General features: G+C 36.3%; 1 protein-coding gene across 1 annotated transcript in view; it reads left to right on the top strand.

Annotated features, from left to right (window-relative positions):
* uspl1 (ubiquitin specific peptidase like 1) overlaps positions 1 to 25,642 on the top strand; it is a 72,302-nt gene extending 46,660 nt beyond the window's left edge. Inside the window, exons 6-9 of the mRNA XM_039745728.1 lie at positions 1,764 to 1,893; positions 3,029 to 3,154; positions 13,078 to 13,235; positions 23,422 to 25,642. Of these exons, the coding sequence (XP_039601662.1) occupies positions 1,764 to 1,893; positions 3,029 to 3,154; positions 13,078 to 13,235; positions 23,422 to 25,097 (2,090 nt within the window). The 3' untranslated portion in view covers positions 25,098 to 25,642. The remainder of the gene's footprint in view (positions 1 to 1,763; positions 1,894 to 3,028; positions 3,155 to 13,077; positions 13,236 to 23,421) is intronic.
* The last annotated feature ends 862 nt before the right edge of the window (positions 25,643 to 26,504 follow it).

Below are 26,504 nucleotides of genomic sequence, written 5' to 3' on the forward strand. Positions count from 1 at the left end.
ACTATTTTTGTCTTGGATCAGTAATATTTCATAAAAGCTATGCAAGAAGAGATTTTCTTCTTTAACAATTTTAAAAAGTAGGAGACATTAAGGAACCAAAGAAAATGTTAACTTTTGACACAAAGTCTTCAAAACAAAAATGGACTCTGTAGGATTTTTGATATTTAATAGTGAATAAGACACCCACCCTGAAATGGCAAATTTAATGCTGGTGATGGTTGTAGGAACTCTGTTTCATGTGCCGTCTGGGATGCCAGAAATATGAGGAGATCTGTACTATTTATGAAGAAGCTTCACAAATCGTCGAAAGTCTACATTAACACTTTCTCTGTTGCAATTCAAAACATGACCAAAGACTTGTGTTCACAAATAACTCAGACATGCTTGTTGAAATGAGCAAAATAATACAATTTATAACATAAGCATATTAGAAGATGTATATATGCAAATATATAGACAAGACACGAACAACATAAAATAACAAAAGCTTAGTTTAAGTTGTTCTCTCCTGTAGAAAAAGGCATGTAACTTATCAAATCAATCTCATAGCTTGCATAGAACTTTCCTCTTTTTATAGGAATGGCCCACAACTTAACAAATCCTGAATTTTCCTTTCATGAGGTTAAGGTAGATAAGTTCACTGCCTGGTTATGAAGTTTCTTATTGCTGACAAGCAGCATTTATTTGCTCACAGAACCTGGCATTTACTCTGGTTTAGTGACCAACTCTACCATACCAAGTTCTCTGTGGTGTGTGAGTGTGTGAGTGTGTGAGTGTGTGTGAGTGTGTGTGAGTGTGTGTGAGTGTGTGAGTGTGTGTGTGTGTGTGTGTGTGTGTGTGTGTGTGTGTGAGTGCATGCATGCATGTTTAAGGTGCTGCTCTGCCCTTTCGTTTTGGATTTAGGGTGAGAAACATAATAGCCACAACTTATCCTTAACAAGATTATCATCTTTCATTACATTTAACTCCAATATTAAATTACAATAGTTGGCTTTGTCCTGTCTACTAAATTGCAGTTAATAGCTCTCTGAATACAGTATACTCTTGGTTTTCAGTCGGTGCACAGTTGCCTTCTGGCATAGAGAGATAACTGGGTGACAGAGGTTCAAGCTATCTAAGGGTTCTGGCTATGTGTGGCCAGGTTATGACCAGGATAAGCTGTAGCAAAGTAGGAGAAGAGCAATTAGTTACAAAGGTTTTTATATGGATGCTTAGAGGTTGTGTCATTGGCTTCTTCACATAATCCCTTCCCTTGGGTTACCACTGGTGCAAATTTCTGTCCATCAGTGTTACTTATCCTGGAATTATGCCCCTTTTTTCAGAACCCGAGTCAGTTTTGTGCCTTACAGAGAGCCGACTCTGGCTATTGGGTGGTTTGAAATTGACCACTTGATCAGATATGACTTCAGATCCCAGTCAAGCAAGCAAAGACTTTTAGCTGGTGATAAGAGTGCCTAGCAACAGTTAGCTAAGCCAGGACTCCGGTTCCAGTCTGGTAAAATGGATGATGTCAGTCAGGCCTACAACTCTAGGAATTTACATTGGCTTACGGCTTTGCCATGTACAGTTGATATTAGAACAACAATCTTAAAAAACATTTTCTTTTTTTACTTTTCTGTTGTGCCAAATCCAAATTTTTATACATTTGCTTGTATTTTTTGTTCTTACTTTTAATTTTTGTTCTCTTTCTAAATTTTATCATTCTGTTTAATTATTAATATCTGCAAGGTTTTTAATTTTTAAGCCTATTTTTTGTTTTTTAGGTAAAGAAGATAGCCCAATATTTGCCTTGCCATTGTTGCTTAAGCAAGATCGTTCAGTGGAAGAGGCATTTCAGCACTCATTTTCTTGGGAGTTTGAATGTTCAGCTTGTGGATACACATATCAAGAAAGGTAAAGAAAACTTGTTACATGCATTCATACATAGCAGATCTATGATTTTACCTGTCTATGGGAATATTTTTTTTTTATCTAATTAGTTGTATTTAAAAAAACATTGCATAAAAATTCCAGCAAAATGATAATGAAAGTGGTCATATTTGATGTCAGTGAAGGAATTACTGGACAGTATCTTTTCGGTAACATGAGAGCTACAGATACAGTACCTTTTAGTCGAGAGCATTAACATATAGGACAAGTCATGCACCGATTTACAGATGACCAATTCATACTTATGGCCAAGGGCTATAAGAAAACAGTGGGGTAGTGATGTTCTAGAAATTGCTAAAATCAGCCATAGTAGTAAACCTTTTGTTACTCTTATTATTTCACAGGATCTTTGTACATTTTCTGACTCCTGGAGGAACCTTTTAAGCTTTGTTTTGACAGGCACTGCTCTATGTTACTAATGCTTATGTATTAGGCATCAGCTTCCCTTACACCCCTTACCTTCCCTCAACCATCATGATACACACCCCAGTTTTGCCTTTTTAAATTCATTGATGAGCAGCAATTGCAAACTGTCACCTTGGTTAAACAAGCATGACTGGAGGTCCCCCTAGATGAAATGAGCTCACTTAGAAATGGAGAAACATATCACACAGCCCTGCTGAAGTAATGTGTGACATAAATGTAATACTGTCTGCTCCTCAAAAATACCTTACCTAAAATATACAGCGAAGTATGGTGGAAATGTTTCTCATAAGCGGGACCAGGCATTGAATTAAAAGAGGAGGAAGACTGTATAGTAGGAACTACAAGCAAATAATGATAAAATGAGCTAGGGCAAAAGCTCATCTTTTATCAGGGTAATGATTCCAAACATAGGGCCAGAATAACTTAGATGGGCTTATTTATTAAAATGTTACATTTTAGCTGGTTAATCACAGGGAACAAGTTTTTACCATAGGTTATGTTGTTATTGTGTAAAATGAGAAATGGTGATTACAATATAATTTGAAAAGCACTGTTGCTGTTTCTCTTTATTCTAAGCTAGTAGTCTATTTTAATTAAGGAAATTAAGTTACCTTTAAGTACTTGTATGTGTTGTACTTATTAACTTTGTTTTTCTTTAACAATTTTTTACCAGGTGTCAAAAGCCTCTTACAACATTTACAAATCTAGTTCCAGAGTGGGCACCGTTAAATGCTGTTCACAATGCACCTTGCAATAAATGTAATAATAAAAGACAGAAGAGAAAGATGGTGTTGGACAGGTATGTATTTCTCATTAATGGCCTTTCTTAAATTTACTGTAAATCAGATGAAAATATTTATTTATCTATGTATATTCATACCAGCTAAACAGTTTCAGTATTGTAAGTTAATCTTTTCCTGTATTTAAGGAAAAAGTATAAACTTTTGCAGCAGATAGAAGAATACAGGCACACAGATGTCTGCATGTTGCATATTCTGATTGATTAGAGATATTAAATGGGGTTTGATGCCATACAGTTTTAGCCATTAAAGATTATATTAGAATGAATATTAACGCCTTATTTATCTCTGTGTATTTGGTTGCATTTGGTTCTGCACAGGATGTTGTTTGAGCATTTTCAGTTTGTCTGCCTCATGCTTCTAAGCATTTTAAACTGCCACACTTGAACAATCAGGAAACTGAGCTCCAAAATCTGATTGTTTTATTATAAATAACTAATCCTTTCTGTCCTCTGATCTTGAAAACTAATGTACTGTACTTGTTTTGAGTAGAACTCTTAATGTAGTTTTGTAGTGCTAAATTAAGTACAGTACTTGACTAGCGATGTATTGATTTCACATTTTCTGAGCAAAGTTTACATTTAACATTATTTGTCAAACCAACAAACTATGAATTAAACAAACTGGTCTACTTCAGACATATTTTTCTAAGATGTATTTTTCTGTTACAAATCTGCTTTTTAACAGTTTGCTGAGATGATGTTAGATCACGTGTGAAATATTCAAAATCTATCTCATCAGTACAAGTGTTCCTTATAGTATTAGTGTTTTAATACAAGACAAGTCTGGTGGTTCAAGTGAAACGATTGCTGGTAGTATTGGAATAGCACAAAACATTTTTTCAGTTTTGTAAAAAGACCCAGTTATTAAAGCTTAAAAATAATTTTAGCTCGGAAAAGTATAATTCCAGTAACCATAAGTCATTTTTATTGTACTTTTATCCAGTGAACATTATATAATACATTCAAAATGCATGAGAATACTGTTATTAAACAGTGCCACTGCCTGCAGTGGACTGCACCACCTCAGAATGAAAGTATTAATACTGTTACTGCAGTAGTTTGGAAAACCACTAGGTGGAGCAGTGAACTTTTCAAATTGTATTTGAACTGCAACTAATGTAGAAAAGACCTGAGCTTGAATCTTTTCCAGTTATATAACTGTAACTTGTACGTTGTTTAAACTTTTGTATTGGTTATTCAACTGTTAGATTTATGTCATTTGTGAATGGGTTGTGTATTTTTCAAGCATAAATCCACACAGAGAAAATAAAAGGTTAACTTTGGTAGTAGAAATTAAAAACATTGATTATTAAATGTACTGTGCCTTACAGAAACACAGTGATACGTTAAATAAAGACATACAAATACATAACTTTATTGTAGTAACACTGTAGCTAAATGCTCTATGAAAATGTGCACAACAGCATTCTGTTCATATTTATTTTAAACATTACAGTATGCTAAGTGGTAGTTTAACATGTTTGTGGGGATATTATACAGTTTATATTCTGCATATGAATTTTTACTGTATAAAATCTCATTTTCTAAGACCATGTACTGTACCTTGCTAAGAACATAATTTTCAGTTGTATAAAAAATATGATTTAATACCAATTGATAGTAGTACTATGGACTTGGTACACACTGAGTTGGATTTAATTCTTTGTTTCATATTGGTTGTACAGCGAAAGTTATTGAGAATGAAGGGCACATTTGTTAACACTGCAACTGATCAGTATGTGGTTGGGTGTTATTTTTAGCAGTCTTGATGAATCTGTACAAAAAATGGAGAAGTATACACTTTTGACTCCTGATTGCCTTTGTCTTTAAGGGTATTGTCTATTGCTATTAAAAATACTTACTGTAGATTACTTGAGTAGTGGCGCTGAAATAGTAATCATCTAAAACAAGAGAAAGATGAGTAGTAAGCTCATTATAACTCACAGGACCTGAATTTCATTTGTGTCAGAAACGGGGAGATTCTAAGCCAATGCAACAACAAATTGGGAAGATTTTTGAACTTGGGAGGATTTCATCATAGAATTAATAGAGAATGATCATCATGAACTACAAAATGTATCTGCCCATGTTTATACACGAAGTTTATTAGACATTTTCTGTTTAGTAACAGACTGAATACTACTTAAAATTAATATTATTCAGGACATTTTAATTTACATAAACTGTAGATATATATAGATATAATCAGTGCAACAAATGCTGAAATAAAATAACATGTATTAACAATATGTGACTCTGGGAGGCCTGGTTGTTGAAACTAACCATTTGTGAGCTTGATGGCCTATGGGGAAAGAACTGTTCTTATACCTGTTTCTTTGGGTGCATATTAATCTATAACATCTGACCAATGGAAGAAGTTCCAAAAGGTGGCGGCCTGGGTATGAGGGGTCAGCAATGACTTTCCTAGCCCGTTTCATGACTCTGAAATAACACAGGTCCTGTAAGATAGGAAGACTGGCACCAATTATATTTTCCGCAGGCCTGATTATGGGATGTAGCCTGTTTTGGTCGGGTTTAGTCACTGATCCAAACCACACTGTTATGGATGAGGTGAAAACAGACTCAATGACTGCCATGTAAAACTGAATCGGGAGCTCCTGTGGAAAGATGAACTTCCTCAGCTGTCACATGAAGTACAATTGCTGTTGTGCCCTTTTTTATGATAGATCCTACATTGGTCTCCCATTTTAAGTCTAGGGAGATTATAGATCCCAGAAACATGGAAGTTTCCACAACTTTCACAGTAGTATTAAGTATGGAGAGTGGGGTAAATTTTTGGAACCTTTCCTAACATCCACTGTCATCTTCACGGTTTTCAGGGTGTTGAGCTCCAGATTGTTATAACAAAGGGCCAGCTGCTCAACCTCCTGCCTATGCAAATCTCATCACCATTCCTGATGAGCCCAATGATGGTTGTTTCATCCTCATTCTTGATAAGTTTGATAGCGGAGTCCTTAGAGGTGCAGTCATTAATACAGAGGGAGAAGAGCAGTGCGGAGACGAACATCCCTGGCGGGCACCCATATTGAACATACGATAGCTAGATGTGTGTTTCCCCAGTTTCACCTGGCGGTTCCCTATTGATCAGGAAATTAGTGATGCTTTAGATTGCATTTTGATTGGCCAAAAGAATTTAAGGAAAAATAGGTGGGCAAGAGGAATGGCTAAAGCAGCATCAAATTATGAGTTGCTAATTATTACACCCTTTTCCTCATAGAAGATGGCAGTCAGTACCAGGGCAATAGTCTAATGTATATATGGACATTATATTGTGTGAACCCCACAAGAACTGACTAAAGTGTAATATTTGAAAAGTTGTTAAAGACAATATCAAAAGTTATGAAAACCATGTTTTGAAGAGTGAAGTAAAGGATTCCTAAAATATTCTATCAAAGCAAGAACTTACCCCTAAAAGCTCACCATTTCAAAAGAATTTGGAAGGATGCAACAAGCCTGGAATTTATTTCATTGTATGTATCCATATAATCAACATTTTTTGTAAATAGGGTTATTTTCAATTTAGATTGTGTACATGCCATTTTAGATGAGGCTGAAGCACATTATAATTAAAAAAATATTTGTATTGAATATAAGGCAAAATATCACTTCTGATTTAGGTCAGGAAACAGTTATTTTTTTCTCTTGTGTTGATAAAATCTTGTTAGTTTTTTTAGCATAGCATATGCCATGGTGTAAGATAAAACTGAATAGTAACTGAATTGTTTTTCAACTCTTTTACCAAGTATACTGTCTGCTTGGAAATGAAAACAACCTGAGACACTTCTGTAACCCCCAAAATAGACTTAGTCATAGTCTTAGGTGAGAGCTAAGAGTGAAAATGGCTTCTGATGCATATTACTGACATACATGGCAGCATTTGCCATGAAGCATGCTTTAAATCAAAAGTTAAAAACTGTACACAAAGGTTTGTGACTACTAAGATAAGAAATAATTGCAACTTAATAAAATTAGCAACTGCATTTAGCACACATCTATTTTCTTGTAAAAAGATTAAACAGTGGTTTGGATCACTGTTTCAAAAAAGGCATCCTAATAAGAAATATGATCTATATTATTATATACTATTTATTTGATCTGTTGTAAACCACTTTTTTGCTACATCCTATTTATGAAAATGTGCTATAGAAATAAATGTTAAAATCATTCTGTTGTTGATTATGACTGAAGTATATAAAGCACTGCTTGTGTTATTTACGGTTTTATTTTTTTAAATCCATACTTGGCTTAGTAATTGTTTAAAAACTTACACAACACTTATTAAGGGAGGACTGGGCATTGTACAGTGCATCCGGAAAGTATTCGCAGCGCATCACTTTTTCCATATTTTATGTTACAGCCTTATTCCAAAATGGATTAAATTAATTTTTCCTCAGAATTCTACACACAACACCCCATAATCACAACGTGAAAAAAGTTTACTTGAGATTTTTTCAAATTTATTAAAAACTAGCAAAATACCCATGCTTCGCAGCGGAGAAGTAGTGTGTTAAAGAAGTAATGAAAAAGAAAAGGAAACATTTTAATAATAAAGTAACATGATTGACAATATAATTGTTGTATGTATGTATGTATGTATGTATGTATGTATGTATGTATGTATGTATGTATGTATGTATGTATGTATGTATGTATGTAAATTCCAAATCAAATCATTCAGTTGTCTTTGCTCATATGTCATTTTATCAGAGCTAGAAGCCTGGCATTTTTTTTGGCAATAAGTTTGTTTATGTTTGGTGTGAGGTTCTGTGTTGTGGAGATTCACAGGATGGACTGCAGGTGCTCATCAGTGAGGCAACTCCTGTGTGCTGTTTTGTTAGTCTTCATGACTGAGAAGAGCTTCTCACACAGATGTGTGCTACCAAACATGCACAAGGTTCGAGCCGCATGTAGACGGAGCTGGAGCATTTCTGCGGGAATGGAGTGAATAAACTGTGCGGGCCGTGCAGTATCATACTTTGCCTTCAGTGTGCCATTACACTGCAGCTCAATCACCTCCATCTGAATCTGCACAGGTGCAGTTTCCACATCGACGGCAAATGGGTTGCGAAACAACTCAAAATTCTTTTTTTGTTCAAAGTCACCAAAGCGCCGTGCGAACTCAGTGCGCAGTGGGCTCAGTTTATCAGCAAAGTGCGTATTTGGGAACACCGTTGTGCCAACTTGGTTCGACATTACTTGGCAACAGGGAAAGTGGGGCAAGTTGCACTGGTGCATTTGTGTCTCCCATAAAGGTAGCTTCACTTGAAATCACTTTGTGATTTTGCACGGGTAAAAACGTCTGCTGAAGTGTCCGATTCTTTAACTCTTTTGCTTTCTGTATCTTGTGCATTGCATTCAGGTCTTTCAGGTTATCTTGATGTTTTGTCTCATAGTGCCGTCTTAGATTAAATTCTGTAATTACAGCCACATTAGCTCCACAAATGAGACACACTGGTTTACCAGCAATGTCAGTAAACATATACTCAGCCTCCCATGGGTTTTTAAAAGCTCTATGTTCAGAATCACCTTTTCTCTTCGGCATCGTGTGGGCTAGCTTTGCAATAACTTGCAGCATCATAAGCTAGACTTGACTAACGCGGTAAGTGTTCGGTAAGGCAGTTGAAGCGCTGCATTATGGGAACTGTAGTTTATTGTATTACCAGCGCTTCATATCCCCGGGCCATTAATAACAATAATATATTAAAGGACCTGCGGGCCAGATATAATTACACCCCGGGCCGGATGTGGCCTGCGGGCCTTGAGTTTGACACATATGGACTAAATAGAACTTGAAAAGATATATTTTTTCAAATGTGATCGCGCAATTCAGATCGAGTTGACGCACACTGCAGCACATCGAGCCCGCGTGTTATTGTGGTTTTGCTTGCGTGCCTCAATAAGTCATCCTCCCCTCGCTCTTACTTTTTTACCGTTTATCTAATGAATACACCGAGTATGGCTTTACCAAAACAATCATTGATCGCGAATAAAGTATCCATTATTCATAAAGTTCAATTGGTGATCTGTCTTTCTGCGTTAACCGCATATTTTTTCATACGTCTCAAACCAAGGGGATGCGAAGCTAAAATGTATCGGGATGCGCGCGTACATACTCAGTGCATCCCCTCTCGGGAATCGTACCTCGGAGGGCTTTGCCTTTTATTAATATAGATAAAAAATTGAGAAAACACATGTACATAAGTATTCACAGCCTTTGCCATGAAGCTCAAAATTGAGCTCAGGTGAATCCTGTTTCCCCTGATCATCCTTGAGATGCTTCTGCAGCTTAATTGGAGTCCACCTGTGGTAAATTCAGTTGATTGGACATGATTTGGAAAGGCACACACCTGTCTATATAAGGTCCCACAGTTGACAGTTCATGTCAGAGCACAAACCAAGCATGAAGTCAGAGGAATTGTCAGTAGACCTCTGAGACAGAATTGTCTCGAGGCACAAATCTGGGGAAGGTTACAGAAAAATTTCTGCTGCTTTGAAGGTCCCAATGAGCACAGTAACCTCCATCATCCGTAAATGGAAGAAGTTCGAAACCACCAGAACTCTTCCTAGAGCTGGCCAGCCATCTAAACTGAGTGATCAGGGGAGAAGGGCCTTAGTCAGTTAGGTGACCCAGAACCTGATGGTCACTCTGTCAGATGTCCTCTGTGGAGAGAGGAGAACCTTCCAGAAGGACAACCATCTCTGCAGCAATCCACCAATCAGGCCTGTATAGTAGAGTGGCCAGACGGAAGCCACTCCTTAGTAAAAGGCACATGGCAGCCTGCCTGGAGTTTGCCAATAGGCACCTGAAGGACTCTCGGACCATGAGAACAAAATTTTCCGGTCTGATGAGACAAAGATTGAACTGTTTGGTGTGAATGCCAGGCGTCACGTTTGGAGGAAACCAGGCACCGCTCATCACCAGGCCAGTACCATCCCTAAAATGAAGAATGGTGGTGGCAGCATCATGCTGTGGGGATGTTTTCAGCAGCAGAAACTGGGAGACTAGTCAGGATAAAGGGAAAGATGACTGCAGCAATGTACAGAGACATCCTGGATGAAAACCTGCTCCAGAGCGCTCTTGACCTCAGACTGGGGCGATGGTTCATCTTTCAGCAGGACAACGACCCTAAGCATACAGCCAAGATATCAAAGGAGTGGCTTCTGGACAACTCTGTGAATGTCCTTGAGTGGCCTAGCCAGAGCCCAAACTTGAATCTGATTGAACATCTCAATTCTTAAAATGGCTGTGCACTGACGCTTCCCATTCAACCTGATGGAGCTTGAGAGGTGCTGCAAAGAGGAATGGGCGAAACTGGCCAAGGATAGGTCTGCCAAGCTTGTGGCATCATATTCAAAAAGAGTTGAGGCTGTAATTGCTGTCAAAGGTGCATCGACAAAGTATTGAGCAAAGGCTGTGAATACTTACGTACATGTGATTTTTCAGTTTTTTTATTTTTAATAAATTTGCAAAAACCTTAAGTAAACTTTTTTCACGTTGTGATTATGGGATGTTGTGTGTAGAATTCTGAGGGAAAAATGAATTTAATCCATTTTGGAATAAGGCTGTAACTTAACAAAATGTGGGAAAAGTGATGCGCTGTGAATACTTTCCTGATGCACTGTAATTAACAGTAGCTTCCAGACCACAGGGATTCATGCAGGTGAGTATGAGGAAAACAGGTTTTTGTAATATTTTTAAGTAACAGTGCTGTATAAACACATTTTTTAGGTCCTTGTAGATACTAATTTCTTTACAGTGTCAATTTTCAAATTATATTTATTTTTAAATATTTTTTTTATGTGATACCAGGCATAGTTTTTCAGATAAATATAAATATTCTAACTTTTTTAAAAGTATATATCGTTAACATAGGATGAGCAATTTGGAACTTACTTTAAATAACCATAGCAAGTGACTAAATAGTTACTAAGTTCCATATTAAGTGGATTTACTGTAAATATTTTCAGTAAAGAGGTTAAATGAGGAAACCCCATCACTTAACAACTGAAACATCACAGGTACTATCTTTCAGTCATTTGGTCTAGCAAGGCATGTAACACAGTGGCTCACACTCTTAAATAACCACATTTCAGGGTTTTAGCTGGCGATTTGCATGGTTACATCTTGCCAGCAAATATCAGGGTTAAAGGAATCGTAATCACATTAACTTAAATGAGAAATACAATATATTGCAAGACTAAGAAACAATAATATAATATTAATTTTTGGAATTTATCTTGGGTAACTTCTCCTTTTATTATCTCAATAGCAACACCACGTGGTTGTATGGTTTCAGCCAAATGTTTGGACCCACCTACTCATGTAAGGATTTTTATATATTTTTTGTTTCTAAATTTTAGAATAATAGCAAAACACATCAAAACTATAAAATAACACATGAACTTATGCAGTGCTGTTATTTTATATTCTATTGAGTCCCCATGTATGTTGAGCACTTCTTGTTTTTATTTTATTTATTTTTTTGTTTTTTTCCTTCACTTTCTGGTCCAGTTTATTCCTAATCATCACTTATTCAGGTGACTATAGAGACCAGGTCATCCAAAACAGCACTCTGTGACTCTCCTTCTTTGACATATAGCTGTTACATAACAAGTGGTAGGGCCATCTAAGCCTTAAACCAAATGGGATGGAATGTTGCTAAAAGAATGCTGCTGTAGTAGCCATGCTGATTAAATGTGCCTTTAACTCTAAATAAATTTAGACAGTCTGACTAGCAAAGCACCCTCACACCTTTACATCCTCTCCCATATTCTTTATGGTGGGATATACACATGTAGACATATTCACCTTCTCTGTGTTTCACAAAGGTTGAAACCAAAATGTCAAATTTGGTTTTGTGAGACCAAAGGACACGTTTCCAATGGTCTGATGCCCACTGCCCATGTTTCTTGGCCCAGCAAAGTTTCTTATTTATACTATGAAGACCTGATTCATTCACTTTCCTCTGGACAGTTAATTTTTACAGGCATCTGCTGCTTGAATCCAATTAAACATTTATTTTTATCTATAGTCTGAGTTTTAGTGACTTGCTGGTTTCTGATTAGTGGTAATTGTCTTGTACTTCTGCATTTTTTTAACATTTGTAGATTCATTGTGGTCCCAGCTGATTGATTTGTCGTAAGGTTCATTGTTGTAGTCAGTGTTTGATCTTGTTCACACTTGAATTTTTAATACAATATCTACAATGCGCTCCTTGTATCAGAAGTTTTATAGATAATATTTTTTACAGAGTATGTAGTGTTCAAAGAATGGATGAAAGTATTTCTTGTTGTTCCGGTACATTGTTAACCAAGTTGCACATAATTATTATTACTGACTGCCCTTGTTTGGTTAAACATAAAGTTGTCCTATAAACTTAGTCTACTGTTAGTCTTCAAACTTTTTGGGGCTAAACTTTCCAGACTTGATATGCAAGAGTTGAATGTCAGTAGTCATTTGAAGTAGAAAATAAAAGCTTCAGACATTACCACATAAGCCCAAAAATGTGTATTAACAAGTTTCTGTAAGAACCTGAGTGCCCTACATTAATTAGCACTTCCAGTGCAAGACAGATCAAGTTCTATTGATCACTTCCTATCTAACCTGCCAATCCTACTTGAAGCTCTTTGGCATGGATCCTAGGATTTTGCATTTATTTTTGCATTCACTAAATTGCTGAATGTTTTTATATTATAACTGGAATATATTTTTGCAAATTCAAAAACCTCATTTGATAAAACTTCAATATTTTTAAAATTAATAAATCAAAAACAAACCACATTCAACAAGGCTTCCAAAATTTTTTAAATGACTACAGTTGAAAAACTTACATTTAGAATGTCAACTCTCAGTACATTTTGTATGATTTAACATATTTTTCCATTTGTTTTATTTGCAGGTTGGCAACCATCTTTGCTCTGCATTTCGTTAATGGGCTACCTCACAATGATTTAAAGGCCTACGAATTTGAATTTCAAGGAAAACTTTACACTATCTGCACCCTAATTCAGTACAGCAGTCAACAAAAGCATTTTGTGACCTGGCTCAGAAATGATGGTGAGTCTTGAGAATGATTAACATGTTCTTAATTATAAAGTTTGCTTACATCACTATCCATGTAAGATATTAATTTTTACACAATCAGTAGCCACAGGTAGAAGCACCCGTAAGATAAATTTCTCGAAGCAAATGCTCAAGCGATCACATTGTACCTTCTCCTGGTTAAAATAATCAGTATTTCAGAAACTGCTTCAAGAAGTAAAGGAGACCTTTATGAAATAAAGGTGCCATGCTAAGCTCAGCAGCATTGTCCTGTCCTTAGAACTCAAAATTCTTTTTTGACATTGTGTTTAGGGGGGTCAGTTTAAAAAGTACTTTAATATTATTATTACATGCATTGTTACAACATATTTTTGTCTACAGTAGTTAATATATAGTTGAGTAAATAAATTATATGACAGAATAGCTGGTAAATTTGTTTTTCAGCTATTGCATCTTGCCGAAAGAAGAGGCCTGAGCTGCCAATAAAAGTGTCGTCATGGTTGACTTCTCATTACATTCATAATGGCCGATACGGTACAACATCCTAGTACTATTTCAGCTATTGTAATTTTACGTACATTTTGCATGTAGTAATTTCCACACATAGCCAAAAAACAGACTTTCCAAGGAAAAATTGCACCAGTAGAATAATACATAAATTAGAGAAGATAAATCATGTATCATGATCGTGACAGAGAATAAAAGTGGAAAAAAAAAACGGTAACTTTTACAAGTACTATACATTTTAAAGTGGCTGTTACAGACGCAAATCAAATGTATGTGTTTATTGTATAATATTAACAATAAGAGCAACTTACAAACTGGATTCCAAAAAAGTTGGGACACTATACAAATCGTGAATAAAAACTGAATGCAATGATGTGGAGGTGCCAACTTCTAATATTTTATTCAGAATAGAACATAAATCACGGAACAAAAGTTTAAACTGAGAAAATGTATCATTTTAAGGGAAAAATATGTTGATTCAGAATTTCATGGTGTCAACAAATCCCAAAAAAGTTGGGACAAGGCCATTTTCACCACTGTGTGGCATCTCCCCTTCTTCTTACAACACTCAACAGACGTCTGGGGACCGAGGAGACCAGTTTCTCAAGTTTAGAAATAGGAATGCTCTCCCATTCTTGTCTAATACAGGCCTCTAACTGTTCAATCGTCTTGGGCCTTCTTTGTCGCACCTTCCTCTTTATGATGCGCCAAATGTTCTCTATAGGTGAAAGATCTGGAATGCAGACTGGCCATTTCAGTACCGGATCCTTCTCCTACGCAGCCATGATGTTGTGATTGATGCAGAATGTGGTCTGGCATTATCTTGTTGAAAAATGCAGGGTCTTCCCTGAAAGAGATGACATCTGGATGGGAGCATATGTTGTTCTAGAACCTGAATATATTTTTCTGCATTGATGGTGCCTTTCCAGACATGCAAGCTGCCCATGCCACACGCACTCATGCAACCCCATACCATCAGAGATGCAGGCTTCTGAACTGAGTGTTGATAACAACTTGGGTTGTCCTTGTCCTCTTTGGTCCGGATGACATGGCGTCCCAGATTTCCAAAAGAACTTGAATCGTGACTCGTCTGACCACAGAACAGTCTTCCATTTTGCCACACTCCATTTTAAATGATCCCTGGCCCAGTGACAACGCCTGAGCTTGTGGATCTTGCTTAGAAATGGCTTCTTCTTTGCACTGTAGAGTTTCAGCTGGCAACGGCGGATGGCACGGTGGATTGTGTTCACTGACAATGGTTTCTGGAAGTATTCCTGAGCCCATTCTGTGATTTCCTTTACAGTAGCATTCCTGTTTGTGGTGCAGTATCGTTTAAGGGCCCGGAGATCACGGGCATCCAGTATGGTTTTACGGCCTTGACCCTTACGCACAGAGAGTGTTCCAGATTCTCCGAATCTTCGGATGATGTTATGCACAGTTGATGATGATAGATGCAAAGTCTTTGCAATTTTTGCTGGGTAACACCTTTCTGATATTGCTCCACTATCTTTCTGCAACATTGTGGGAATTGGTGATCCTCTACCCATCTTGGCTTCTGAGAGACACTGCCACTCTGAGAAGCTCTTTTTATACCCAATCATGTTGCCAATTGACCTAATTAGTGTTTATTGGTCTTCCAGCTCTTCGTTATGCTCAAATTTACTTTTTCCAGCCTCTTATTGCTACTTGTCCCAACTTTTTTGGGATTTGTTGACACCGTGAAATTTTGAATCAACATATTTTTCCTTTAAAATGATACCTTTACTCGGATTAAACGTTTGATCTGTCATCTACGTTCTATTACAAATAAAATATTGACATTTGCCATCTCCACATCATTGCATTCAGTTTTTATTCACAATTTGTTTAGTGTCCCAACTTTTTTGGAATCCGGTTTGTACTACTCAAAATGGTAAATATATACGAGGCAGTCAGGAGCGAACCGGGGACTCTTAATTATAAGTCAGCAATTCCTACCGCTGCACCACGGAAGCTATTGTATCATCCTTGAACCTTTTGTGAAAGTGTTTATTTGATCTTTGCACTTCAGGCTTTACACATTATATAGTTTGTCTACATTTTGTTATTTATTACTAAAATATGAAAAACATTTCAGTTTTAACAATGTATTTTTTGGTTAAGTTAAATGCACTTTTTTTGTTTTAAGACTGTGCACTTTAGTTTGTATTGTTTAATGTATTTCTTTTTTATTGTGATGGTCACACTAATATAAAAACATCTGATTATTTTCAAATTCATATGTTTCACTGGTTATTTTAATTTGATTATTATTAATTTTAATCATGTTAATGCAGAGACATGAGGGTGACATTCACAGGTTGACAGACGTAAGCAGATGAGGCAAGACATGCACTGGAGCCAGAACTGGATGTGCAACCACAGGTCGCAGGCATCAAAATAGTCAGGCATGAAATAATCGTGACTAATCGAAAAATAAATTGAACAATTAGTCGCCTACCAAAATAATCATTAGTTGCAGCCCTAGTTCTTACTACAAAAGACTACAAGAAGAATGTAAAAGCAAATTGTGGTATCCTAGGGAAAGTCCAAATTTTTTTAAGAGTTAAGAGCGGTGGCAGCCTTCTTAAGCATTATATAAAATTGACTGAAGTTAGCCTTGAGCTTTGTGTATCTCTTTGTGTACTCAGTGATTTTTACTTTTCAGTGTTAAAGGCAGTGATCCTACTAAACATTTTAAAGATCTAATGATTGTCTTTCTTTAAAATTCTCAACACAGCCATTAACTTTCAGCTGTTGGTTTGTCAAATAAGGAACGAATCTGAATACAAATTGACTGAACAGAATTGCAGTATTATTGGAGTATACAGTATATATACCATAGCCTGTTTTTAGTCTTCGGTTTAGCAAAGGTTTTAGTCACATTTCTTTTAAAGAGCAGTGTACAACAGAAAATTGCACGCCTTGTATCATTGACTCGATCTGCATATTTCAGCTACTCAGATGAATAGCTGATTGCCAAATTCTACAGCTGCCAGTTTCAGTCAATAGCCGTGACAACAGGAAGGTGACATCCTATGCATTCAACCTTAATAAAACATAAACAGTGAAAAAAATTAATCAATTCGGAAGCAACAAATTTGGCAAAATTTTGAAAAAGTGATTTAAAAAATGATGTTGACTGTTATTCCAACATGTAAGAGAGTGCTTTCTAAATAAACATGTATGGGAAATTTGTGCATTAAAAGTTACTAATTTACTAATTACTAACATTGTGCAGGATATGTGCAATTCCTGTTGAATTTCAAGACCCATTTTTTTGTAGTCCAGTTACTTTTAAAACAACGTTTAACCCAAAACACTTATTTTACTGAAGTAAAAAATACATTATTATTATCCCAGCAGCACAAAGTATAAGGCAAAAACGTATGTACTGGTATGTCACTCATTTGCAGGGCTTAGTCACACAGCCAAACACAAAAGTGTGCGCTGCATGCAATCCAGTAAAAAAAAACTAATAATTGTTTAGTTTTAATCCATTTGCAGTAGTCATTTTGATAAAGTAATCTCTGGTGATGCTGTGGCCACTATTCATACTACGCAGCACATGAAGGATTTATAAAGCACAAGGAAATGGTCAAAGGCTTCATATTAGTTTTCGGATTCATGGCAGCTGATGATGACACTTAACACCTTTTTTGGCTTCAGTTTAATGACATCTGATTGTTTTGGGAAAGGTGAACTCCAGAAAGGTACTTGCTAGGGATGCTGTGGTCATGTTTTTTAAGGCCGGTACCTATCACCGATTTCATGCTGCTTGATTCCAATACAGATTTAAGAATTTTTTTATATATTTTTTTTTTTACTTTTTTCCTTTTATCACTTTAAAAAAAACAAACATTTGCACTAATCTCCTGCATAACCAGACAAATAGAGGCCTTGTGTTCTATATTCAAGTTTATTTTTTTTATAATTAAACTATAGACCACATTTCACAAAACAAAATGAAATTCTGTAGGCTTATTGTTCAGTGACCATAAAATATTAAAATAATGTCCTAAAAATACATACCTTAATAAAATATTTTATCCATAATATATATGCTATAAAACAAAATAAATTGCTTCTCATAAGTACAAACTGTCATATTGTTTAGTTTTTTTCTGTAGTGTACCTAGCTGAAACAAGGCTTAATTTAAAAAAAAAGTAGTTTTCACCATTTCGCTAACAACAAGGAAATAGATCTATATTCTCACACAATCATTGACAATTAAACACTGCTTAAATGTAAATATACATGCACTTATAGAATTTAATAATTTTAAAATTGTTAATTGCACAACAGTTTTTAGCTGTTTAAAATATGCATTTATTATATTTATATAGGTGTTTTTTCTTAAGTATTAGCTAGACATTCATAATTATTTAAGGTATAATTATAAATATGGGTTTCCATTTTAATTATGTAGTACATGTACTTGCTTATGCTGTATGACACACAGCAGCTAATAATAAACACAGTAAAATTCTGTTAAAAGCCTATTGTTTAGCAAGCAGCAGTTTCACATCTGTCTTTATCATTTCTTTTTTCAATTGAAAAGGTTTTTTTTTTTTCCTTTTTTATGTTAACTTACTGCATGTAGTTTGCAGTGGTGGCCAAGACAAGTTTTTAATATCGAGATTTCATGCAGAATGGAGAAAAAATATTGATATAATACAAGCCAATAGTGGCCCATATTGCACATTGGCAACTGGAGTGAAAAAATTGTCTATGGAAAAAACAGAATGAGAGATGAAGAAAAATGACACCTTTTATTGGCTAACTAAAAAGATGAAATTATGCAAGCTTACGAGGTATCTTAAGCCTTTTCTTCAGGCAAGATGTAATACAAAGACTGAAATTCCCTGTGTTTGTACAGACACTGACAGATATAGCATTGGAAGAACTTTAAATGAGACATCTTGGATGCAAAAGATAAATAGACCTCTGCAGGCTAAGATTCATTTAGCAAGAGAGGAGAATAATCTATAGTCAAGATCTTTTGATAACTGTCAAACAAAGTCTCTTCAAGTTTAACTTCCCATTCGTTTCTCTGTTGCTGTGTTTTGAAGTTGCCCATAAGCACTGTGACTTTACACTACTTCTCACAGTGTCCATGGCTGTTGAAGTGATCTCCTATAGGAACATCCCTATTGCCATGCTTCTTGTGGAACCTGTGTAAATTCATTCTTTGATGTAATGTTTCTCGAGTTTCTCATACACACAGGGCAACGTCGGGACATTTCATACAGAGAATTAGGTAGACCACATTAGATGATCTGCAGGATAATAAGCCCTGCTGATAATGTAGTTATACCTCATTGCTAGCTAGAACATCTTTTCTGAAATCAGGGAGGTGTACCATTATCTGTTGGTACACTCTGGAAGTTTTGGACAATTAGTTGCTGCCGGTTTGGTGGTTGTCTGTATCCAGGAGGGGAAGTTCTGGAAAAACATCTTTTAGCATTTCATCGTTATTTAGTATTGGCTGAAGTTCTTTTATAAATTTTCAAAGTGCTTCAAAAGATGTGGGTTATAGTTGACAACAAGGGGGATGCGGTTCTCATTGTCTTTGTTTTTATATTCCAGAATGTTGCCTCTGGGTATGGCAGTAGCTCTTCTTCTTTGAGTGCCTTTTGTTTTGGAAGTATAACCTTGTCTGATGAAAATCTTGTCTAAGCCCCTGCAGTTGTTTATCCTGGTCTGTTGGGTCTGAGCAAATACAATTGTAATGTATTGCTTGGCTGAAAATGATGAATTTCTCACATTGTTTGTGTCATGCAATCCACATGTTAGTTATCCAGTCGTATGCTCAATGTCCAAAACACGTGTTTTTTTTTTTTTTTGTTTGTTTTTTTTCTGTTTCCAATCCCCATTGCTGAAATATTCAAAAAATACAGGATATTCTTTTAATCTCTGATTTCTAGTGACTCCTGGTGGCACACCTGTGTCGATTTACCAGTTGTGCTGCCTTGCCTGCCATTTGACCACACTGGTCTCCCATGCTAGTAGTGTCCTAGGCTGCTGAGCAACTTGACAGGAACAGATCTGGCAGACCCAAAGCCGTAGCAGAATCAGAAGAAAAACTTGTTAATTTCCAATGGTTTATCTGTCTTCCTTTGGTAATTGCCTTTTTCTCACCATTATGATAGCAATTTACTGTAAGTGCAATGTTGACAAAATATTTCCTAAGGTGTAGATTCTTGATTTGTTCCAACACTGCTTTTATATATTTTAAAGACCGAGGGTTTGGAAGTAATCAACTGTTGGGACAACTGTAGGAGTTGTCAGCTATCAAGTTTAATTAACGTCCATTGTAACTTTAAAAGCTGTAAGTTGTTACCCCACTACTTGTTCCCTGAAAATTATATTTTTGTGTAACTGAAAATTACGTAATTTTTCTGTTTTGTTGGGTACTCTTTCATATTTTTTTTTAACCTCTGGCAGTTTATTTACTACTTCCCTTTGTACCATCCATCTTCCAAACTGGTTTATCCAGGGTAAAGCTGTGGGGCACTCATCATGCACAAGCCAGTAACACCTGGGGCCTCATGTATAAACAGTGCGTACGCACAAAAATGTTCCGTAAGCCCATTTCCATGCTCACATCGTGATGTGTAAAAACTAAACATGGCATAAAGGCACACTCATTCTCATGCCAGCTCAATTCATTGCGTACGCAAGTTTTCAGCTCAGTTTTGCAAACTGGCAACACCCAGCGTCAAAGCAATTCTACTGTTCCACACAGACTCTCATCACTGCTGCGGCTTTATCAAATACACTGAAATTAACTACATATCGTTTATAAATGTAAGGCATCTGATTGCAGTCAACCTGTAAACATGTAATGGTCCGACTAGCTTCTAAGTCTCTTTAGATTTCCAAGAGCCATCTTCTTGGAGCTGTTAATATCATTTTTAAGATGAAATACATTAAACTATGTGTATTACATTATACAGCTACATTTTTAACTTCATTTAAATTTATACTGTTAATAATTAAACATGTGGGCACGGTGGTGTAGCAGTAGTGATTAGCTGGCGCCTTCCCATCCAGGGATTGTTCCTACCTTGTACTCTCTGAGACCGGCATAACCTTGGATGGATAGATAGATGGTTGGAAAAATTTAAACATGTACTCCAAAACCTTTCAGGAACACTGAAATATGTTCGAAGAATCAGTGTTCTAAGCTTACAGCTGCCTTTATGTTTATTACAGCGCTCATTGTGTGGCTATTGGTTACGTGGAGAAAGAAAAGGACGGACAGGGATTGGGGGGTTAGTACGGTTTAAAGAGACAGTACTGCTGCAATAAATTACTTTGAGGGTCACACGTGTCCCAGCATGCATCTTGCGGGAGGCAGGAACAATCTCTGGATGGGGCACCAGCTCATTGCTACCACTGCACCACTGTGCCCCCATGTTTAATACGTGCTTTAATTCAATTCATCATGAAAATGATATCAAGTATAAATCCTAGTATTTAAATTGTTCAGAGAGCTGTAATATCATGAATATAATGTATTCTTTGTCCTGTCGGCATAGGAGAAAGCCCCTTTAAGGAGCACGTAGTGATTCACACACATTGAATACACAGAATAACACATAGAATACGTAGCATTTAACATGTTGCTTTAGTTACGATGGGATCGGAGATACTCTAGTAAATTTAACATTCATTTTATGATCAAGTATACGACGTTCTGCTTTATTGACAAAAATAAACTGAGATTAAAGTTGACATTTCAACCTTTCCCCAATGCATTACTTTTTTTTTTTTTTCTTTTCTCTGTACCCTAATATGCTTCCATATGACACTTAAGACAGTGGGCTACAACTCACCTTTTCACGTTGACTTTGATATCTGACCACTTCTTTTTTTATTTTGTGCACTGCACGACTTTCCGAACTTTTCTTTTCGAGTTTGTGTATCACTCGATCAGCTACTTTTTGTTGCTTATATTACTGCTTAAGCCAACGAATAGTATGTTTTTCCTCTCCTCTTCTTTGCATTTGATGAAATTCTTTTTTCCCACATGCTTTTGCCATTGTCTTTTAACCAAACATTAAACGGGGAAGGTGATATTTATATTGTTTTGCATATTAAATATGCAAAATTCTAGGATGAGTCAGGGTCGAGCGGCAGACACGTGCGTTACTTTTCACACTGATCGGGATTTATGTAGCAGAAGAACCTGGAAGTTGGCATGCGCACAGATTTATGCATCTGGATTTTTATGAGCCTACACACTTATTTTCTTTTGTCCATACACCATGTTTTAGTGTGAATTATGCGCATTGCGTTACACATGAGGCACCTGGAGAGGGAGCCAGTCCATTTCAGTGTAAACAAATGTACACACATACACACACACAAACAATGGAGCCAATGCATAAGTGCCAATCCACATAGCCTGCAAATCTTTATGATGCATGTTGTTTTTTTTTTTGTTTTGTTTTTTTTTACATTTGTTCTATATTTTTTGTTTGGAACACTGTTTAGCACTGCTACATCATGTGTTCTGGGTTTGAGGTCTATGCAGTTTGTTGTCTATGTGAAGTCTGAATGTGCTCCCAGTGTCTCTGTTGGTTTTCTTCTCACATCCCCAAAGTGCTTGGTATTGGGGATTTTAAAACTATACCATGTTAGTGTGGCTATGTGCATGAATGAGCCCTGTGACTCTTTGACAAACTACATGCACGCCATCTGCCTTAGTAACTTTCACGGACCTTCGTTTTTGCATGAGGCTGACATTTTATGCAAAACTGCCCAATTTTGCTTCATCTCTTTTCAGAGGTGAGAAATTTTACTGTATGAATTGCTTCTTCAGCTGTTAGTCTAACCTTTGTCATTATTGTTTATTGGTACCAGTTTATCTAACTCTTTACAGTCTTTGTGGACTCATAACCATTAACATGACTAGTATCATTTTTGATGCAATAAATCAAATTTACTGTTAGGTTAATTCACTACTCTGGGGCTCCATATAAGTAAGTGTAGGTATGTGCTTATGTCCTGTGACGAACAGCAGCACCATCCAGGATTGGTTCCTGCCCTGTGCCTGAAGCTACCAAGAAGTAATCCAATGCTTGTAACATCGACTTGAATTGTTTAGGTTCAGATTTGGACTGATTGTAATTTGCTAGCTGGATTGTGCATTTTTACCATTCAAAATGAATTGGGCTCCATGTTTAAGTTGCTTATTGTTGTGATGATCATCAATATAAGTGCTAAGTTAATTTATTGGCAAGCCTAATTATTAATAACTTTAATTTTTATTGTGCAATTCAGCTCTAAAATAAACAGGAAACAGTGTAATGAATTTCTTCACAGAACTACAAATAAGTTACACTCATACGAGTAAAATGGTAAATTGAATGTTTTGGTTTATGACCTCTTTACTAATTTTTTATTTAATGAGATGTTTGTTTAAAAAAAAAAAAAAGTCTTTCTTTGTACTGTATCATCCTACAAATTTCACCTAAGGGCATATGCTGTCTTCCCTTTTTTAAGTTTTATTACTGTCAGTTTCAAGAAGTATTTTGTTTCATAGCTTTGACATTTTGTAATTGTAAAAATGCACTTAAAACATTTTAGAATACGAGGCAGAAAACTTGTTTTCATTTATTATAGTAAATGTAATGCGTTTAGCTGTGTTTTTTTTTTTTCTTTCAGGTTTGTGGATTGAGTGTGATGATTTGAAAGCTCCACTCTGCAGTGTGTATAAGCAGTTGGAAATTCCAGCAAGTGAGGTTCATATGGTTTTTTGGGAGGCAAGAGGCACAACACCGACAGAGATGCCAGTGTCTGGTAGAGAGTTTGCTGAAAATGTTTTTTCTTTACAAAGTAAAGCTGTACTGGCAGAGCAGAAGGCACAGGAAGAGATGGACACACAAGTAAAATGTGTATCTGTTAATTCCCTGCTTAACAACAGTGTAAATTCAACAATGGAACAGAATAATGAAACTAGTTTGCTAAAAGCCTTTGATGGCCTACAGCCAGATGATATCATTACACTGAATCTTGTGGAGCTTAAGTTTGACACAGAAGGTCGTGTCATGGACAGCAGCGTACTTGCTGAACAGACGCAGATGAATGACAGTATCTTTTCAGCTGTTGCAAGTGACATATGTATAGATCAGTCACAGGATATAACAATTACTGATGGCTTCTCAGAGAGTAATCCAACTGTACTGGATGATAACAAAGCCATACTGGAGCCAATACAAAGTATGGATGACCGTGCCTCAAAAAATAGTTCAAAGATACAAAATAGTACCATAGTAATATCTGATGCAAGAAAAGGTACAACAATCATGAATCAAGATTCAGACCAGGCAGCACCACATCATGGATTTAAATCCGCTGTTGTTGCTGTTTCACCTTCATGTGCTGAGACTCCTTCATCTGAAAATAATCAAAAAAACTCTGTTTTAAACTGGTCATCCAAGTTATTTATTAACCATCTTTCTGTTAAAAAGCAAGTTATACCACATACTAATCTGAATCAAAGCCTTTCTAAACCTAAACCAGAAGTCCAGCCACAGCTAAAAATGGATTCTCAAGTTCCAGTAAAAGCTGATATGTTTGGAGGCTTCAGATCTAAAGGGCTTGTTCGAAGCAACCAGAATTCAAAAAACACTGCGTATCTTCATGAGGGTGAAACCAATGCTATAGATGTAAAGAGCAAGTTTCAGATTCAGCCTGCTGGTGTGGAGCAGACAGCCACAGATTTGCATACAGCAAAGTGTTCTGTTACAGATCTCATGAACGCAAGCAGCAAAACAACCGAAAAGAAGCAAGAGGCTACTAAACATTTAAGTGACACCGAAAGGCTTCGGTATAAACTTTTAAAAAGGCTAAAGGCCAAAAAACAAAAGTTAGAATTGCTCAATCAGCAGTTAAATGCCACCTTGAATGCTACAGAAAGTAAAGGTAAAAGAAATGGAGTGGAGAGTCCTAGCAGCTCCAGCGGACACCTTGCTACAAGCAGCTCAACTGCTGAGGTTAATGGCACTGATGCCGATTCTGTTTATACTGCTAGCTCGTGCACGTCAATTGATAGTCAGAGTTATGAAGACTTTCTTGCAGATCTCCTTTCTCCAGACACCACTACTAGTTCTTTATCAGCTTCTAGCATCCCTTCTGAGAATACACAGAACTCTGAGTACAAATCTAAAAATTCCACTCTTGTGCAGCCCAAGGTACAGATACATAATGTACATAATACAAGTGCAGGAACCGTTGACAATGATTTGTTCACTGATCTTTTATCCCACACAACATCAGGATCTTGCACTGAGAATGAAGAATTGTTTAATTTTTATGATAGTTTTTTTGAAGTTTGTTGACCAGCAATCGTGAACATTTCAGTGGTTTTATGTTGGTGAATGATAAACACTACATCTGTTATATTTAAGAGAGTCCTCAGGCTGGGAAATGTTGGCACTATCGGACACTTTTGTTTTGTAACTTGTAGCTTTTAATTTTCAGTTGAAATTTGAATGTTACAGTTTGACCTATGTTAGGCCAATTTATATTTGAAATAAATGTAAATATTCAGAATTTTTTTTTTTTTTTAATCTCTTGTGTGTTTTATCTATGTGTAATGTGTGCATGAGCTAGCAGAGGACCTTTAATGGTCATACAGAAATGAAAAGCCATTTTAAGTAATAGGAAGCCAAAACCCAACCCATTTTAAAAATAAAAATAATGTTTATCTAATTGGAGGAAGCTCATGGATGGCCATATTTTCTCTTGGTTTATTGTAAAGGACTATGGACCCGGCCTAAGGGGCATTTTTTTCTTCAGCACTGTTGAGATTTTCCTGTTCTCCTCTGCCAAGTGGCCATATGTTAAAAATAAAAAATCCTTGCATTTGATACTTCATCATAAACATCTGAGACTATGATTATGCATTAATTACTGTTATTTCTTTAAAACCTTAAAAATCTCAGCCTGTCATGAGTGAATAGTGGCATAAGCAATCCTTTATGTTGTGGCACTTGACCAAACATAAAAACAAATGTTTTTTGAGAGCACAAAAGGTTGCATTTTCTCAGGATTTAAACAAATGGGCTTTTTATACCTATATGCAAATGTGAAGATGAGGAGACATTTAGCTCCTGTAATTTATTGTAATGAGTTTTGGGATTCCCATTCCCAATTTTTGCACTTTTGTAAATTTTAAGGATTGTTTAAACGCATTGATGTTTTAAAGTTATGATTATATTTCAGTGCTGTCTGACTTGTTTTTCTTGTCATTGTTATTTTGGTCAAGGTTTGCTGCCATGTTTATGCCAACAACTTTCTTTGTGAGTATTGTGATCAGATATTACTTGCAAGTTCATCATGCGTTCCAATTTTTAAAAGCATGGCATGCACAGGATTCACTTAGAACACCAAACTTCTTTTGTAGTGTAGTTAGCTTGTTGGGGTTGATAGCAATTGAAGATAGCGTAAGGACCATATTGTTTTGTGCCTTTCAAATATTATTTTCCATTGCATTATATTGGTCTTTTAATGATCGGTACTTCTTACTTGTCTTCAGTATTTTGACCCTGTGGCTGATCCGTGACCTTTCCTTTGCTCGGTTTGTCAGCCTCCCTGTGTATATTTACAAATGCACACTAAGCGTACTGTGCTGGTCATGGCTAAGTAAATAATTATCCACACTTTTATGATCATTTGGGATTTTGTTTTGGCTGTACAGTTTTCCCCACGCACATGTGAAAACACAGTGTGTCTGTGGTCATGGT

Source organism: Polypterus senegalus, chromosome 2, assembly GCF_016835505.1.
Source record: "Polypterus senegalus isolate Bchr_013 chromosome 2, ASM1683550v1, whole genome shotgun sequence".
Taxonomy (NCBI): Eukaryota; Metazoa; Chordata; class Cladistia; order Polypteriformes; family Polypteridae; genus Polypterus; species Polypterus senegalus.